General features: G+C 51.1%; 2 protein-coding genes across 3 annotated transcripts in view; one reads left to right on the top strand and one right to left on the bottom strand.

Annotated features, from left to right (window-relative positions):
• Window positions 1–391: 391 nt before the first annotated feature.
• MED4 (mediator complex subunit 4) lies at window positions 392–7,947 on the bottom strand. Its single transcript, XM_048502619.1, has 7 exons — window positions 7,673–7,947; window positions 6,640–6,706; window positions 4,986–5,156; window positions 4,185–4,242; window positions 2,379–2,465; window positions 2,057–2,188; window positions 392–866 (listed from the first exon to the last, which is right to left on the bottom strand). Exons 1-7 carry the CDS (start codon window positions 7,930–7,932, stop codon window positions 694–696), a joined length of 948 nt encoding a protein of 315 aa, XP_048358576.1. The 5' UTR covers window positions 7,933–7,947; the 3' UTR covers window positions 392–693.
• Window positions 7,948–17,420: 9,473 nt separating this feature from the next.
• LG01H21orf58 (linkage group 01 C21orf58 homolog) overlaps window positions 17,421–17,788 on the top strand; it is a 231,616-nt gene continuing 231,248 nt past the window's right edge. For both annotated transcript variants that reach the window (XM_048502544.1, XM_048502536.1), the window contains exon 1: window positions 17,421–17,568. The gene's annotated coding sequence lies outside the window, so the exon portion shown is untranslated. The remainder of the gene's footprint in view (window positions 17,569–17,788) is intronic.

Here is a 17,788-nt window from a genome sequence, read left to right as displayed (position 1 = left end):
GGGGGGAAGAATTAGGACCTAATAAAAGGAAACACTTCTTCACGCAACGTGTGATTGGTGTTTGGAATATGCTGCCACAGGAGGTGGTGATGGCCACTAACCTGGATAGCTTTAAAAGGGGCTTGGACAGATTGATGGAGGAGAAGTCGATCTATGGCTACCAATCTTGATCCTCTTTGATCTGAGATTGCAAATGCCTTAATAGACCAGGTGATCGGGAGCAACAGCCGCAGAAGGCCATTGCTTTCACATCCTACATGTGAGCTCCCAAAGGCACCTGGTGGGCCACTGCGAGTAGCAGAGTGCTGGACTAGATGGACTCTGGTCTGATCCAGCTGGCTTGTTCTTATGTTCTTACAGCAAACTTTAGCAACTTTAATATTTCATGTTATCAAAGAAAACTTAATGGTCATTTATTCACTGTAGCTTCCAGTTGATTCTCCTTACAGTTCATTTTCCAGCGCTTTTATAAATGTACAACAAGATAAATGTGCCCAGTTCTCTCTGCTGCTAAAACACCAACCGTGATCAGGGCATCTTTCATGAGGACTTGTTGAAATACCCATGAGAAACCATCACTGTTCTTGCTGCCTCTCTCTGGCTCGTGCCGCCCCCGTCAGCAGCAGAGCAAACAACCTCCTGTGGCTCTAGTCACAACCTGCTCTGCTAGTCCAAAAACCAGACGCCACATTCCTAATCGGAGTCACTGCTGCTGCTTGAGGAGTCTGTGGACATCACCTCCACATCATCCTCATTCTCCTTATTATGCCCTGGAGGTTCCAGCATGAAGTCATTGCTGTGATTCGGAGGCAGCATATTCATGGACATGTCGGTCGACTGCCAGGGGTACTGAGGCGCCAGGACATCTGAGGGGGAAAGAGAGCACAGGGTGGCTTTCAGACAGGCCCGTGGCTGACCTGCAGGGCAATTCTTGGCGTGCTTCGTTTCACTGAGTAACACGGGACTTTGGCTCCAGCAAGGCACCCTCAGAATCACGCTGACCCCAGCTGGCAAAAGCTCAGCACAGCCAGGTCCCTTTGATGTCAAAGGAAGGGAGTTAAAGTTCTGCATAACTTTCACATTACAGTAAGTGGGAACTATCTCAGATTTGCTTATGCTGGATCACATCCTGAATATTTAATCTAAACGAGACGTTTTATTGAACAATTTACAGCAAGAATCAAAACCCACTATCTGATAGCATGAGGGAGAAGAAGAGTTTGTATTTATAACCCCCGCTTTCTCTCCTGTAGGAGACTCAAAGGGGCTTACAATCTCCTTGCCCTCCCCCCCACTACAAACACCCTGTGAGGTGGGTGGGGCTGAGAGAGCTCCCAAGGTCACCCAGCTGGCGTGCGTTGGAGTGCACAGGCTAATCAAAGCCTCCACAGCTCAAGTGGCAGAGCAGGGAATCAAACCCAGTTCTCCAGATTAGAGTGCCCCTGCTCTTAACCACCACGCCAGGGGCTTGCCAAGAACACTGCCCCCCTGCAACTCTTGCAGATATTTCCCCCTCCGTTTCGAACGTAGCTGTGGTCAGCATGACATTGCCCTGACGTTTCTGCTAACGTGGCCAGCGTGGCTGGGTGACATCAGGCCAGTCGCCCACGCTCAGCCTCGATCCACGCAAGTATTTGTCTGGGAGACCTCCAAGGAAGGTCAGGGGGACGGGGAGGCTGGCAAAGGCAAACCAAACTGATTTGCTCGCCATGATTTGGTACCGAATGCCAGGAAGGGAAAACACCCGTGGAGATGCAAATGGTTGCAACAGCACAAGAGCTTAAGAAGCCATCCCAATGGCCACGCTGTGGCTTGAAGTTTGGGCCAATCTCCCTGCTGGGCCAATGCCTGGACTGGAATGACCAGGCGACAGCAGACGAGGCTCTCTGAAAACCGGCTCCAGGCTCTTTGCGTGGGCCCCAGGTGCTACACAGACCAAAGGTCTACATGCCCCTGTTCTGCAAACTGCTCTTCAAGGGTTTGGGCAGCACTCATTCCATTCTTCAAGAGCTATCAAGGACTGGAGCAGCTGGTGTTTCCCCTGGTTTCCCATTACCTGGTAATCTACCCGCTGCAAGCGCGTCCCCTGGTAAGTGACCGTTGACTCCATTTGCTGATGGATTGTTCATCTGACCGAGGATACCACTTCTCATCTCCAAATCTGTTGGGTATGGCCTTCGCGGGTCCCCTTAAAAATATATGGTCACATATGAAAAAACAACAACCCTGCATTGCAACAGCACAATCGAAACCCTCCTCACCTATGGCAGTCATGCCCTGAAGACAGTAACGCGGCAACCTTTCTGTAACAGTTAAGAAACATTTACATATCCAATCTACAGAGAAAATAAGACTGATGTGTGAAAATTATTCTTTACCTGGCACCCACGTCAGAGGAGCACAGACCGCATTACTGGCACTAATTCTGTGAGCGTATTTAATTATTTCTTCCGAGGAAACAGACCCTGGGGGTGAAAAAAGATGACACTGTTATACGTACCAGCTTTGCCACACACATGCTCCAGCGCAGACCACTGTCTCAGGGGATGAGTGACGAAAGAGCACAGATGTCGCAGGGCTTTGCTCTGATTCCCCCTCCTCTCTTGTGCAGCGATTCTTGAACGTAACATCCTAATCCTGTGAGCCACCATTCTGGCAAGCCTGTCTTTGTGAACCACTACATTTTTCAGTGCAATGGCCTCCTGGCAGGAGGTTGCCTGAAAGGCTTCCATGGGAAAGCCATCCACGGGAAGGTATACAATAGAGGTTTATTAAAAAGTACGCATACAGTAGAGAAAGCCTAACATCAGACCTTAGAGGCACCTAACGAAGCTGATGGGCCAGACAAACTGAGGCCAGACAAAGGAAGTACTTCTTTGGGGTATTGTGGGATTTCTGGGCTGTATGGCCATGTTCCAGTAGCATTCTCTCCTGATATTTTGCCTGCATCTGTGACTGGCATCATGATGATCCTCTGAAGCCTTAAACGGTACACTAAAGTGCTTCTTTGCTGAATGAGTATTTCAGCTGTAGAATTCAGTGCCAGTGGATGTTGGGGAAGCCATGCACATAAATGGCTTAAAAAAGAGATACAGAGGGGTCTATTGGCAGCTACCCATTCAGACAGCAAACTTCTAAAGAGTAGTGCTGGAGCTAGCAGGCAACGTCCGGAAGGCACTGGCCTCCGTTCACTCTTTCTTGGCCCCTGAATGTGCTGGGATACTGGTCTAATCCAGCAGGGCAGCTCTTGTGCATGACTGACTTTCAATAGAAGTAAACAGCACACACAACTACGTAGAAAAATGCAATGGAGGAGTTCACCAAAAGACACAGGGACAAGCATGATGAAAAATTCAACTCAGGCCCACAAAAGAGTAACCCCACCCAAAATAAGGAAGTGTCTGTGTGCGTATGGTACGCGTATACCATGGATCCAGAGCAAGCTCTCATTCCATCCAAAGACCATTAAACCGAAGGGAAGAAAGAAACTAGGTTCGAGACTGGCTGGACCCCAAGAAGGAACATTCCCCCTGAAGTGATGCATTCTACACCCCACCCATTTTACAAACGGTTGAGTTTCATACATACCTGTCTGAAAATATCTTTTAAGAAGAATACTATGGCTGATGCCATGCAATCCTGGGCACACATACTTGGAAGTAAGCCCCACCCCCCACCCCCTCCAAAGGGTCCTGCTTCTAAGAAAACCTGTGCAAGCATGGACTGTTGACTTCAGATGTTTCTAATACATAAAAGAAGTGGAGAAACTGAAGAGGAAAATACACTTTCTAAAATATATTGTTCCCCTTAAGCCACACCATTCAGATGTGATGAAAAAGAAAACACTTTACCTCGCCTTCTAGCAGTTACTTCAGTAAATTAAAAAAAAGCCAGTGGGAAAATATTCTCTAGAGTTTGGGCTGAAGCCGAAAGACTTGTGACGGCAGCAGCTCCTTCATGACTGAGTCATATGACAGTTCAAGAAATAGTCAAAAGCACTGATCAAGAAATAAGTCCCTGTCTCACTGGTGGCCATTTAAATATTAGTTCTCTTATCATCCCATTCGGGAATAGGGTGGGATATAAATAATAATAATAAAATTAGCTAATCTATAGAGCAAATCTTCCACCCAGGAGGCACCCCCCCCCCATTTCATGAAAATTCATGAAACAGAAATACTCACCCTTCCTTGCCTTTTCTATTGACTTCAGTTTTTCTTTTGCTTGATAAACAGCTGTGGCCTAATTATGAAACAATATTTCTGGTAAACAAACAGATTTAGATTCTAAAAATCAATTTGCAATTCAGAGAACATTTCCAGGTTTCTGGTCATCATAACTGAATTAAAACTTCTGCCTGAAAAGCCAAGAAATTGGACTGGGGCTTTAAGAAGTCATCATCCACTTGTTGACAAAGAGTATTTCTAGCCTCAGGGCTGGAGGAATATTTAACAGTAGCAATGAAATGGTGCTGCTGTAATAGCACCTATTTATTCAGCGATTCTTCTGCCCCAGCTTCACCCCACTATCTAAAGGATAAGAAGACCAGGTAAAGGAAACTTTCGTTCAGCACAGGCGCACGGGAGGCAGGCGCATGGGAGCCAACCCTCAGTGCAGGTACAAGACATGAAGAAATGGGACTAAACAGTAACCTGCAGAAAGGGAGTTGGGAAAGGGAGCAGGCACTGAAAATTTGAAGAAATCTCTCACGAGATTCAAAGAAAGGTTTGAGACAGAACTCCAGATGCCAGGGAAAGACTCATTTGGGGTGAACATTTTACAAAGGCAAGTTGTGACATAATCAACTGTAATGGACACATGTGAACTCCCTTACAGGGAACTCACAGAATATTAAGGCACCTATTTAAAGCATTTATAAGCCTGCCTTTCTCTCCAGTGACTGTTTATCACCTTAGCATGCCTGACTCAGGAGTGTGAATGTCTGCAAGCACCCTGGATGGTAGCAGCGTCACTGATGGACTCACCAATATGTGCTCCGCTTCCTTCAGTTGCTTCTGAAGCTGCTGGATGTCGCTGTCCCTCTTCCCCACCACTTCTTCCAAAAGCTGCATCTCCCGGTGAATCTTCCCTTGTTCCAGACCCAGTTTCATCAATTCCTGGAACTCTTGATCTCTCTGAATCAGCAGCTCCAGGATCTGCCCCCAAAACAAATGATCACATTGGCCATTTTAACAGATTAGCAGGAACTGAAAAGCAAGACCTGCTGAGGAAGAGCCAGCATGGCTTTTGCAGAGGCAAGTCCTGTCTTACAAACTTACTAGAGTTCTTTGAGAGCGTAAACAGGCATGTGGATGAGGGGGAACCAGTGGACATTGTCTACTTGGATTTCCAAAAGGCTTTTGACAAAGTTCCTCACCAGAGACTGTTGAGAAAACTCAGCAATGAAGGCATAAGAGGGGAAGACCTCCTATGGATTAAAAAGTGGTTGAGGAACAGAAACAAAGGGTGCGTATAAATGGGAAGTTCTCACAATGGAGAGATGTAGGGAGTGGTGTCCCCCAAGGATCCGTGTTGGGACCAGTGATCTTTAACCTATTCATAAATGACCTGGAAGTAGGGGTGGGTAGTGTGGTGGCCAAGTTTGCGGATGATACCAAATTATGTAGGGTGGTGAGAACCACAAAGGATTGTGAAGAGCTCCAAGAGGACCTTAATAAATTAGGTGATTGGGCTAAGAAATGGCAAATGCAATTCAATGTAGAAAAATGCAAAGTGATGCACATAGAGGTAAAAAATCCAAACTTCACATACAAGGATCAGTGCTATCAGGCACAGACCAGGAAAAGGATTTGGGTGTCTTAGTTGATAGTTCCAGGGGAATGTCAACTCAATGCATGGCAGCTGTGAAAAAGGCAAACTCTATGCTGGGTATAATTAGGAAAAGAGTTGATAATAAAACTGCAAGGATTGTCATGCCCTTATATAAAGCTGTGGTGCTACCGCACTTGGAGTCCTGTGTTCAGTTCTGGTCGCCACATCTCAAAAAGGATATCGAAGAGATAGAAAAAGTACAGAGAAGGAGTGGTGTCCCCCAAGGATCCGTTTTGGGACCAGTGCTCTTTAACCTATTCATAAATGACCTGGAAGTAGGGGTGGGTAGTGTGGTGGCCAAGTTTGCGGATGATACCAAATTATGTAGGGTGGTGAGAACCACAAAGGATTGCGAAGAGCTCCAAGCAGACCTTAATAAATTAGGTGATTGGGCTAAGAAATGGCAAATGCAATTCAATGTAGCAAAATGGATAGCTTTAAAAAGGGCTTGGCCAGATTTATGGAGGAGAAGTCGATCTATGGCTACCAATCTTGATCCTCCTTGATCTGAGATTGCAAATACCTTAACAGACCAGGTGCTCAGGAGCAGCAGCAGCAGAAGGCCATTGCTTTCACCTCCTGCAGGTGAGCTCCCAAAGGCACCTCGTGGGCCACTGTGAGTAGCAGAGAGCTGGACTAGATGGTCTCTGGTCTGATCCAGCTGGTTTGTTCTTATGTTCTTATGAAAGCTGTATAGGGATATCAATCAGCTGCTGATACTTTAAGATCTGGTCCGCATGCCTAGTGAAGGATTACAGACTGAACAGACATAATATCTCCTTTCAGATTTTTAAGCAGTTTGCTTACCTGGGCCTCTTCCCCAGACTGTGCAAGTTTCTGGTTCCTTGAAATGGCCAGTATTTCAATCAGCTCCCTGAAGCAAAGTACAGGACCAGGAAAGGGGGTCAGTTCTCCGAAATAAACAGAAGCTCCACAACCCAGTGGAATTCTGCCTAACAGTATCCAAGACACAAGGGAGAGCTGCACATTCCTGAGGCTGAATACTCTTGTATGGCTGACAAGGTCTGACAAACTCCCCCAATGGTTTCAGTTTCCAGAGACAGTAAAAGAACACAAGTGTAAGATGGGGGTGACTGTGGGGGTGGAAATATCTCATAGTTGTATTTTGTTATGCTTTAAACTGTGCTCTACTTCTACGTATCAATATGTTGTGCACCGCCCAGAGCCCTCCAGGGGAAGGCGGTATACAAAACTAATAAATAATAACAACAACAACAACTTGGAATTAAAGCAACAAATTACGTACTAACTGGCTAGCTACGTCTGCGGGCTGCTTCTAGCGATCCCAGGGCGTACAACTGCATCTGCGCGCGCGCGCGGGGAGACCTGCAGGATAACCTCTGTCCGCGCTGCAGCCATTAGCTGACCTCTGGCCGGGCGCAGCGTCAACTGGACCGCGCGGAATCCCCGCGAGGGACCCTCCCGGCTCCCCCCAGCTCAGCGCCCGGGAGCAAAAACCGCCCCGGCGCCAAGGCAGCCTCGCCGTCGCCCCCTCGGGCCGCGCCGGCCCCCCCCCCCTCCAGTCCCGCGGCCAGCCCCCGGAGGGGGCCAGGCTTGCCAACCTCCCGGCGGGGCCTGGAGCGCGACACGCCCAGAGAGTTCCGTTCTCGGGGGGACGAAGGGCGGCCGGGCGGGGGGCGGGGGCTCGGTCACAGGGTGCCCCCCCCCGCCCGGGCCCGGAAAGAGCGGCGGCAGCGCCCACGGGCTGCTTCTGCCTTCGCCACGCCAGCCCCGGCGAGAGCTCAGCGTTGCGCGTGCGCAGAAACCGCCCGCCCGCCCGCCGGGGCGCCCGGAGGAGCGAGCGAGCGAGCGAGCCCACCTGGCCAGCAGCTCCAGGTCCTCCAGCGCGGCCAAAAGGCGGTCCCGGGTGCTGCTCCGCTCCCCGCCGCCGCCTCCTGAGGTCGCCGCCGCCATCGCTCCCCTCTCGAGCCCCGAGGAAAGCGAGACGAGGGGGCGGAGGTGGGCGCGCGGCGGCAGCGGCGCCCCCTGGCGGTGAGCGGGGTCGGGCGCGCTCTTTCCCGCGAGAGCTGCGGCGGAGGGGGGGGGCGGGGCGCTGCGGAGTCCCCGGATGATGGTCATAAACAGGCGGCGGCGGCGCGAGGGGTCCGGAAGAGCCTTGGGAAAGGGCACGTGACGGGCGGCGGCGGCGGGTTTAAATAGCGCCGGTCTGTGCGTAGCTTATTTGTATCTATGTACTCCTTCGTGCGCTTTAATATGCCGCCCTCCCAAGGGCTCCCGGCGCCTGCGCAGTGAGCGGCGGGGTTTCCCTCTGGGCCAGAGGCGCGCCTGGCTGGGCCACGTGTGTCGCCTGAGAGCGAGCCAGCCGGCGCTGTGAGCAGGTGGGCGCGCGCCCGTTCTCCGTCAGAGGCAGGTGGTGGCGGCGCCTCCGCCGCCCGGACTGGCTGCTGCTGACAGGCGGGGCGATGCCCTCTCTGGCCGAGGGCTGCCTTTCCCAGGCAGGGGCTCCAGCGCTGAAACCACGAAGCCAGAAACCTCCTCAGAAAACAACTCGGTTCTTCCAGGGAAGAGAGGGGGGAAGACCCCCCCCCCCCGGCCCTTCGGCAGAGGCGTCGCGGGGGAAATGGAGCCCGGTGCAGAATCTGAGCTTTGCTGGCCCCCATTTCCTTTTCTTTTCTTTTGTACTTTTTAGTGTTTTTTCAGTTTTCGGCCTGCAGGGGGCGCAGTTTTTAGGCTAGCAGCATCAAAATGTCAGGGTATCTTTAGGAGACTATCCTGATGATACCACTCAGGTTTAGTGAGGTTTGGTTCAGGGGGTCCAAAGTGATGGACTCTCAAAGGTGCAGCCCCCATCTCATATTAGCTCCCATTGGAAACAACGGGGGATGGGGTCCATAACTTTGGTCCCCCTGAACCAAACCTGGGTGGTATCATCAGGAGAGTAAAGGGGATGAAGTGCTAAATATTATACCAGGTAATGAACAAAATTATACACAGAAGTTAAAGGGCAATGAAATGCAGGAACTGGAGGATGACATTTAATTAGGTAGGATTCAAATGGATCAAGACAAGAACAGACTCGGGAACAGTCACTGGCACACTGCCTGGCTTTGCCAAGGTAACTAACACCTGTCCTGGCTAAGGAGACCTGTTGTAGGTGGTGCCTGCATTTTATGGCCCTTTAAGTTCTGCTACAACAGGCCTCTCTGGAATTATGACTGTGGAAGGCCAGACTAGCCTGATCTCATCTGATCTCGGAAACTAAGCAGTATTTGAGTTGTATTTGGACTGCAGACCAAGAAGGAAGCCAAGAGCCACTATGCAGAAGCCAGCAATGACAAACTACCTCTTCTTCTCACTTGCCTTGAAAACCACAAGTCGGCTGCAAACTGACAGTGCTTTCCAGCACCACCACCAAGGCACAACATACGGAGATCACTCAATAACCACAGCTGGCCTTTGGAGCTAGCATTTCATCCCCAATATATTTGTCACTGTGTTGAGATTCATAATTTTCTTGTATTTATCTCCCACCCCATCCCTGCCACAGCTGTAACCCAACTTGGGCACTCAGAAATTAACATGGAAAATAACTGATATTGATCTAATACATAAAGGCTCACATAGAATCCATGTAAAAATCTAAACACTAATGTGTATTGTAAAGCAGTGGAGGTATCTCCTCCCGAAAATGTGTAGTGGTGACCTAATAGCCAGCTCTGAAACTCCACGTTCAGACAATAACTCACTTGATGGGTTCAAGGATTTAATTGACGACATTGAGAGTAACAGCAAAAGGCAGTTCTGGAGAGAAGGTTCCAAAACAGTTGGTAATCTATTGCAGCAATCCCCCACCCCCCATCCACCCCCATGTGAACCAAAGCGACAGTAGAAAGTCCGGCCTGAGACTTCCAACCACAGAGCTCCAAGGCCAAGAAACAGATAAGCACCTGTGAAGGAAAAAGCACAGCTCATCCCCACAGCTTCCCTCCCCCTGTAGAAATGGAATCCTGACACCAATGTGGTATCATGGTTAAGAGCAGGTGAACTCTAATCTGGAGAACCAGGTTTGATTCCTCACTCCTCCACCTTAGTGGCGGAGGCTTATCTGGTTAACCAGATGTGTTTCCGCACTCCTACATTCTCTACATTCCTGCTGGGTGACCTTGGGCTAGTCACAGTTCTCTCAGAATTCTCTCAACATCACAAGGTGTCTGTTGTGGGGAGAGGAAGGGGAAGGAGTTTGCAAGTTCCCTTGAGTCTCCTTACAGGAGAGAAGAGTGGGTATACATCCACACTCTTCTTCTCATAGGACGGACCCATGTTTGGTAGAGTTGATTAACCCAAAATAGCCTGGGGGTCCAAGTATACATGAACAGGATATGCATAGGGCTGCCAAACAACCAGTAGTCCTGTGCATTAGGTGCTTGGGGACAGTTAGAAGGGTTAATTTAGGTGAGATTGCAAGCTTGTTTAATAAAACACAGCCCTGGCTCGTAAGGATATGCACATTTAAATTGGGGACAAGCTATTCTAGGACAAGAAATACCTTTCACATGCTTTGGAGTGGCAGTCCTAGAATGCAGAAGTGTTCCACATACTGTGTTACCAAGGAATACAAGGAACAGGATATGACTAACAGAAAAGGTGGCTTGAATAATCAGTTTAAATTAATAGCTTGGGTAAAATTGTTGTTCATTTTCTTCTGAGCAGTCTGGCAGACCAATTTGATATACCAAGGGCACACCCGTATTCATGACTCATCTATTTATTTACTTAATTTATGTTCTGCCTTTCTCCCCAGTGGGCACTCAAAGCAACTTAATTATTCTCCTTCCCTCCATGTTATCCTCACAAAACAACTGTGTGGGGCAGGTTAGACTAAGAGTGTGTGCCTGGCCCAAGATTCCCCACAAGTATCATAAGAACAAGCCAGCTGGATCAGACCAGAGTCCATCTAGTCCAGCTCTCTGCTACTCGCATGACAGGGTGGCTAGCAATCCATGACAGGGTGGCTATCCATGACAGGGTGGCTAGCAATCCTCTGCAGTTATTTTCCTAGGTACTCAAAAAGCTTCATGTGCATTATCCTGTCCCACAAAATCCTGTGCTTACTTCATTTATATCCCCCCGCCCCCCCTTCTCACCAAAGCAACTTAAATTGTTTTCCTCTCATCCTTTTTATTGGTCCCGAAGGAGCCTCCAGACTCAATTTAGATACAGTTAAAATGGGAAATTGAGAAAAAGTTTCAGCTTTTAAGCAGCCGTTGCTGGAACATTAGAAACCAGCCCTGAAAGGCTCCAAGCACAACCTCGCCCATTACAGGCTAGCACAGGCGCTCTTCTCCAAACCTCCTCTAATACAGGGGTGGGTAGAAGGTCGCTCGGGAGTGACTGGTCACCCCCCAGTAGGGATGCCGGCCCTCAAGGTGGGACCTGGTGGGATCCCCTGGACTTACAGCTCACCTTCAGTTCACCTGGAGGAAATGGATGCTTTGGGGGTGGACTCTGTGGCATTAGACCCCACGGAGGCCCCTCTCCTACATCCACAAATTTCCAGAATTTTTCCAGCCTCGATCTGGCAGTCCTGGCCCCCATCCCGTACTGGTGGCTGGGGGACGAAGATGACGGGACCTGAGTGTGGGACTGTCAGGAGTATCTTTGAATTACTGAAATATTGTCTGTGCTATTTTGGAAGACAAATTAGCATTTGTTTGATTTAACTTGTAAAAACTAGGTAATATAATCGTCTGTGTTAAAAGTCAAAGGAATTTGAGGCATAGGTCAGGGTTACAGAAGAGTTACAGCAAGCATACGGTAAGTTCCAGGAGAAGATAAGGGGGGCACTGTTGCTCTTTGGTTCACAAAGAATGTCTAGTATTTGCCTAAATTATAAACTGCCAGTCAAATTCTACCACGGTTATAATGCAGAAGGATGGGGCATTATGGAGTATTATAAAGTAACTTTCTTTGTTTTACTCAGGGGAGGGGCATCTACGCACATAAATATTCAGTGTGTGCATGCTTCCCAAACTTGTGTTTGCAAATATAAAGTTTGATTTCAATAGACCAATAATTTGTCTGGAGACTTTTGTTTCCCAGCATCAGAACCATGCTCTCCAAAACTGGTGCCACAACCAGAAAGGCACAAAGACAAGGAACTGACAAGGAATGGGCGTGGCTCTCAGCTCTGGGTTGGGAAATCTGGAAATTTTTGGAGTGGAGCCTGGGGGGGCCACGGGTTAGGGTGGAGAGGGTCTTTGATGGAGTATAATATTGATGCAAAAGGCTGCTGAGTCTCAGATAACTTCTTTCAAAGGTTATTGTAAAAGGAACTGGATCGAGCTCTTGGAAAGCAATGGGGGAGGGGGTTGGCCCAGCCGGATTCCAAAGCAGCCAGTGGCCGGAACAGGTTGGCTCTTGTGGTCCTGAGTAACTTTCTCTGGCTTCCTCTGTCTCAAGGCTGCCTATTCCTGCCTGACCATCGACAGGGGATGCAGGTGTAGGGTTGCCAGATTCAGGTTGGGAAACTGCTGGAGATTTGAGGGCAAGCTCAGGGAGGACACAGGCACCTCGGTGGGGTACAGGGCCGTGGGACCCACTGTCCAAAGGGGCCGTTTTCTCCAAGGGAACAGATCTCCAGCCCGAAAACACGTGTTCTATGTTGAAAGTTCATTTTTGTGTTTGAGGTTAGCCCAGTTATATGTTGAAAGTACAGATTTGTATTTGAGGTTACTGTTGAGCAGTGTTGAAGTATAATCTGATCAAGAGATATTATTCAAGATAAACATAAATAGGCAAGAATTGTACTACACGACACTGAGCCTGCCGCTCCAAAGGCTGCTGATATCAGGCTGTGAGCGTCTTAAATAAAAACTGAAAATATAGCTTCTTATCACAATGGACATATTAGCCAAAACAATACAGGCTACATAATTAACCGTACACTGAACGTGCGACGCACACTGTGGAAAATGTGATGCACTTCAGACAAAGCATTGCTCCACTTGTCACAGGGCCTCCTTGCAAACGGGCACAGCCCATAGCCTCCAGGGCACGCCTTGAAACCCTCTCCCTTGTGGAACAGCCGGCCTGGGGAGGTCAGGGAGACCCCCGCGCTCCTGGCATTCTACAAACTGCACAGCAGAACTGTTCAGGAGGCCATTTTTTAAAAGGTAATAATGGAATTGTTCCAGAAGGTGCTTCAATAAATGGAACAAGATTGTGGACTAAACCACAGTCTATATGGCATGTATGTGTCTGTGTGCATTATCCTGCTTCCATTGCATTATTTTCAACTTATGTAATACCATTTTTTGCATTTGTTTAGTGTATTGTGTCTAACACCCCATGTTTTGTTTTAGGTTTCTGTAATCCCAGTCCTGTTACATTGCTTATTAGATGTCATGTTCTATTGTTCTAACTGAGAAAGGTGAGCTATAAATAAATAAGAAAATACACAGTGTGGCTCAGCTGCCGTCCCGTGCCCATCAGGCAACTTTGGGGAAAGAGGTATGTGACAGGTGCACCATTCTTGAGTCATCCAGAGACCCCGGAAGTCTCTTTTCATCAGTAGAAAATACTGATCAGCACAGAGTACATTCAGGAGACACAAAGGAAACAGGACAAGGGCTGACCCCCCCTCCCCCCACCGTCCCTCACAGCAGCAGGTCTCTGCCCAGCTTACCCAGCATGTGTACAACCTGGGCTAGACCTGCTGCGGATTCTGGCATCCTAGGTCTGATATAAAACATGAAACAGACGGCTGAACATTAACCACGGACCTGGCCTAGATCTCCTGACTGCAGGGCTGCTTCTCCCTGCTCTGCCACCAAGGGCAGACATCAGCTGTGCCAGAGGAGCCTCCCAACTAGGCCCTTCCCTTGCTATACTCTTCCACATCAACATTATTTTATTTATTATTTCAATTTCTATACCGCCCGATCCCCGAAGGGCTCCGGGCGGTGAACAACATAGTATAAAACATTAAGCAGGAGCAAATCCAATACAACACAATACATAGGCTCCATCAATAAAACATCTTAAAATACATAAAAACAGCGGCTAACAATTAACATTTAAACAAAAGGTGTCCAAGCCTCAATTACAACCCACCCCAAAAAGGGGGACGGCAGGCCCCTCAATATGAGGGGCTCTGATGTACCAGTGCTAGGGCAAAGAGCAGTGGGGGGGGGGGCACCATATCAGCGGCTGGGCACTCCAAAGGCCTGGTGGAACAACACGGTTTTACAGGCCCTGCGGAACTCACCAAGGTCCCGCAGGGCCCGGACAGCTGGAGGAAGGGTGTTCCACCAGGCCAGGGCCAGCGCTGTGAAAGTCCTGGCCTGTGTGGAGGCCAGCCGCATCATTGAGGGGCCGGGGACCACCAGCAGATTGGCCTCTGCTAAACGCAGAGGCCAAGTAGGGACGTATGGGGTAATGCGGTCCCGCAAGTAGGGGCGTATGGGGTAATGCAGATTATATATTCCTCTGCCGCAGAACAAAGCATGCCGGACTGTCTTTGTTGCAGAAAGCCCCACCTGGGTCCGAGTGCCGACCTCGCCCTGCTCCCCACATCCCTTTGGAAGTCTGAAAGTGAAAACACACTTTGGCATAAAAGCTCTTGTATCAAAGTACCACACTCAATAGTGCACACAATAATAAGGCAGTGCATAAAAATCCTGACCTATAATTGCCTAAGCGATGAAATGTTGCAATGTCAAACCTTCTGCCAATTGCTGAGTGACATTCCATCTCCCCCTCCCAGGAACAAGCCTGGCTCCCTCTGCTGGGGGCCCCCAGTCCCCCCCCACCTCCCCCAGCAGCCCATCCCAGCTGGTGGAGCAGTGGGTGCCTTCGCACCCTCTGCTCAACAGGCCCTGCGAAAGCCCTCCCCTCCCCCGCCCCAAGCATCCCCACCCTCGCTGTCCAAACCTCCTCCACCCCAAGTCTCCCCAATCCATCTCAAGTGGAGACATCCCTGGAGACTTGGGGGTGGAGGTGGCATCACACCATAGTGGAAGCTGCCATTTTCTCCTGGCAGTCTGGTCTGTATTGCCTGGAGATCACTTGTAATCCCAGGAGATCCGGTGCTGCCGCTGAGCAAGACTGGCAGCAGCTCTTTCACCTCACCTGGCTCTTGTAGCTGGAGAGGGTGGGGATTGAACTGGGACCTTCTGCATGGCCGGAAGATCACTGGCCAATTGGAGTGACTTCCCATTGTTAGCTCAACGGGAGATGATTCCATTTATTTTCCTAGGCCAGCACCAGGAGCCCTTCCGCAAGTGAAAGCGGGCAGGCCGCAGGTTCAAATCCCCACACTGGAGTCCTGCTGGGCAGCCCTTGAGGCCCACCCCCCTCCCGCCACGGGAGATTTCAGCTCGTAAACAGTTTGTATACAATCACTTTTATTAGGCATAAATTAAAAAGTTTTTTACGATATAACCAGGAATCTCTAATCAGAGGTGGCAGTAAATCGACAAAAGTAAAGATGTTATCCAAAGAAAAAAAAAGTTAAATCTTCTATAAAACATTATACATTAAAAATGGGTAAGAGCATATTTTCACAATGTTAAAAAGTATAAATAGGTATTGAAAGGCCCACAGCTAGATCTCTTTTGAAGAAGAGCGTGCAGATATCTGTAGAAGACGCTTTGCAACTTCTTCAGGAATCTCAGCCTCACCACTACTGGGAGAGAAGACGGAGTTGGGTGGGTGCTACAGTGACCCCACGTCGGCATGTTTCTGCTGCTTAGATCTGAATGCCCGTTTCACCCTTCCCATCCCCCCTCTTCTGGGCGCCTGCCGGGTGTTGTGGATGACGGCGCTCCACCTGGCAGCACTTCCTGGGTGCCCTGGGCCCGGGTCAGTGGCACCCTGATCTCCTGGCACAGCCGCCCTTCAGGAGGGGGCGCCCAACACTTAATGGGAGGCATGGCCAGCTTTGTGGCTTTGGACGCTGCTGAGGGCCGCCCGGCTGCCGCCTCCGCGGGTGGGGTGGGGGGAAGGAAGGAGGCGGCACCTGTGGAGGAGAGAGGAGGAGGGAAGCGGGACACACAGATGCGGGCAAGGGCGGCTCTTCTCCCTCCGCAGAGTCCAGGGGCGCCCTTTGCAAGGTCTGGCTGCCCGGGAAGCGGAACAGACCCGAGAAAGGATCCCAGGACCCTCCCCGCCCATGCCTAGCAGTGCTGTCCTCAGCAGTCCCCTCCTCCTGCCACCCCGGACAAGGGGCGGGGTCTGTGGCGGGAGAAACCGTCTCTTTGAACCTGCAGCAGGACACAACAGAGGCTCTTTTCCGTGGCCCCAGGGAGGGAGGGGGAGGGGTGATCAGAACACAGTGGGAGGAAAACACTGTCAGAGGCTCTTTTCCGTGGCCCCAGGGAGGAGGGGTGCGGGGCGTCGCGGAGGGCACTGTCCGCAAAAGGCACATCATTGTGACCACTTGGAAAGGAAAAGGCAACGGACTCAGCCCACAGGATCCCAGGTAGAAGCAGCCAGCCAGCCTTCCTCCCGCCCTCCTCCTCCTCCTCCTGCTGCTGCTGCTGCTGCTGCGGAATGAGCCAAGGGGCGGACCAGATCAGCCCCCTGCCCGCCTCCCTTTCCCGAGACCAGAACTGCCCCCCCAGCAGCTGCCCCCTCCTCCTGCCCCCCTGCAAGCGACGGGCCCACCGCCCCGCAGCACCAACCAGCCCAGCGCTCCTCCACTGCCCGCCCCTCCCCGCCCACCAGGGCCAGCGAGCGAGGGAGGGAGGACGGCCAGAGTCCCCCCCAGCGACCACCACGAACCTCCAGCAGCAGCAGCAGCAGCAGCAGCCTCCCCGCCCAAGGGCCCCTCCCTCCCCCCCTTTGGCTTCAGGTGGGAGGCCAAGCTCCTGCCTCCGTGGGAGGCCTTCCTCCGCACCTTTACAGAACGGCATCGCCGGCAGCAGCCCCTTCCCCGGAGAACAGGGGTGCTGCTTGGGGAGATCTGGACCCCTGGGACGGCACCCCCCCACCCCCACAGAGATCCCCCCCCTGAAGCACGCTGCTTTTCATCCCCAACTTCCGCACACCTGCCCTGGCTGCCTCCCCCCTCCCCTCACCTCCTGATGCGGGATCGCAGTGGCCGGGGAGAGCCGACCCCTCTTTCCTGCCCCGCCCCCCCAGGCACCCCTCCCGGGACCTGCTATGGGTAGAATGGCCATTGCCGCCATCCTGACAGCTGTAGCCATCGGTATAGCGATCGTTATAATGATCGATATAGCGATCGGTATAGCGATTGTTATATCGATCGGTATGGCGATCGCTATAGCGATCGGTATAAAGGCAATGGACTTTCTAATGAGGGCCGGCTGATTCTGGGGCACATTTCTGGGATGTTCCGGCTGCAGGATGGATTGGAGGACAGATCACCACCAGAATTGCGAGGGATCATCCGGTCACATAGAATTAGACAAGACGTCGTATGAACTGTGCCTTCGCTAGTCTCGCATTTCTGGTTTCGCCCCCACGTAACCCTTCCCTCCTTCTAGCGAAGTCAAGTGTATTGGAAACAAAAGCAATCCTCAGCATCCCTGCAGGACTAATTTTGACTTCTGCTGCTTCAGGAACCTCTTTGAATATCCCACAGAAACGCAGCCCCGGGTGAACTTCTCCAGCCTCTCCTGACTGCTGCTTAGGGGAGCTCCTGGAGTGAAAAGGAGCCGCCCGGAGCAGAGTTCAGGGACGACAGGAAAGCCACCCGCAGGACGGAGTCTTGCAAATACAGAGACGGAAGAGGTTTTGTGCGTCGTCCTCGATGGGGCTGGAGTGGCAGGAGGAGAAGGGAAGCGGGGAACGCAGATCCGGCCGAGCGCAGGTGCTCCGCCGCCAGGTGACTTGAGGCAGACGCCCCGCCGTCACTGCCGGACCCCAGCCAGGGAGACCCGGGTTCGAATCCGCCCCCGCTCCACCGACGGTCGTGGCGGGACCCTCGCCCGCCGGCCCGCCGGACACGGGA

Source organism: Sphaerodactylus townsendi, linkage group LG01, assembly GCF_021028975.2.
Source record: "Sphaerodactylus townsendi isolate TG3544 linkage group LG01, MPM_Stown_v2.3, whole genome shotgun sequence".
Classification (NCBI taxonomy): domain Eukaryota; kingdom Metazoa; phylum Chordata; class Lepidosauria; order Squamata; family Sphaerodactylidae; genus Sphaerodactylus; species Sphaerodactylus townsendi.
The sequence above is the reverse complement of the archived record's forward strand: the minus strand, read 5'-3'. Positions and strand labels throughout refer to the sequence as shown.

What these genes read in the sequence shown, in the direction of transcription:
- MED4 (XM_048502619.1), bottom strand. Translation starts at nt 7,932, where the DNA reads ATGACCATCATCCGGGGACTCCGCAGCGCCCCGCCCCCCCCCTCCGCC. An exon ending in AGTCTGGGGAAGAGGCCCAG is followed by an intron (nt 5,157 to 6,639) that starts GTAAGCAAACTG and finishes TTTTGGGGGCAG; the next exon opens with ATCCTGGAGCTGCTGATTCA. An exon ending in AATAGAAAAGGCAAGGAAGG is followed by an intron (nt 2,466 to 4,184) that starts GTGAGTATTTCT and finishes TTTCACCCCCAG; the next exon opens with GGTCTGTTTCCTCGGAAGAA.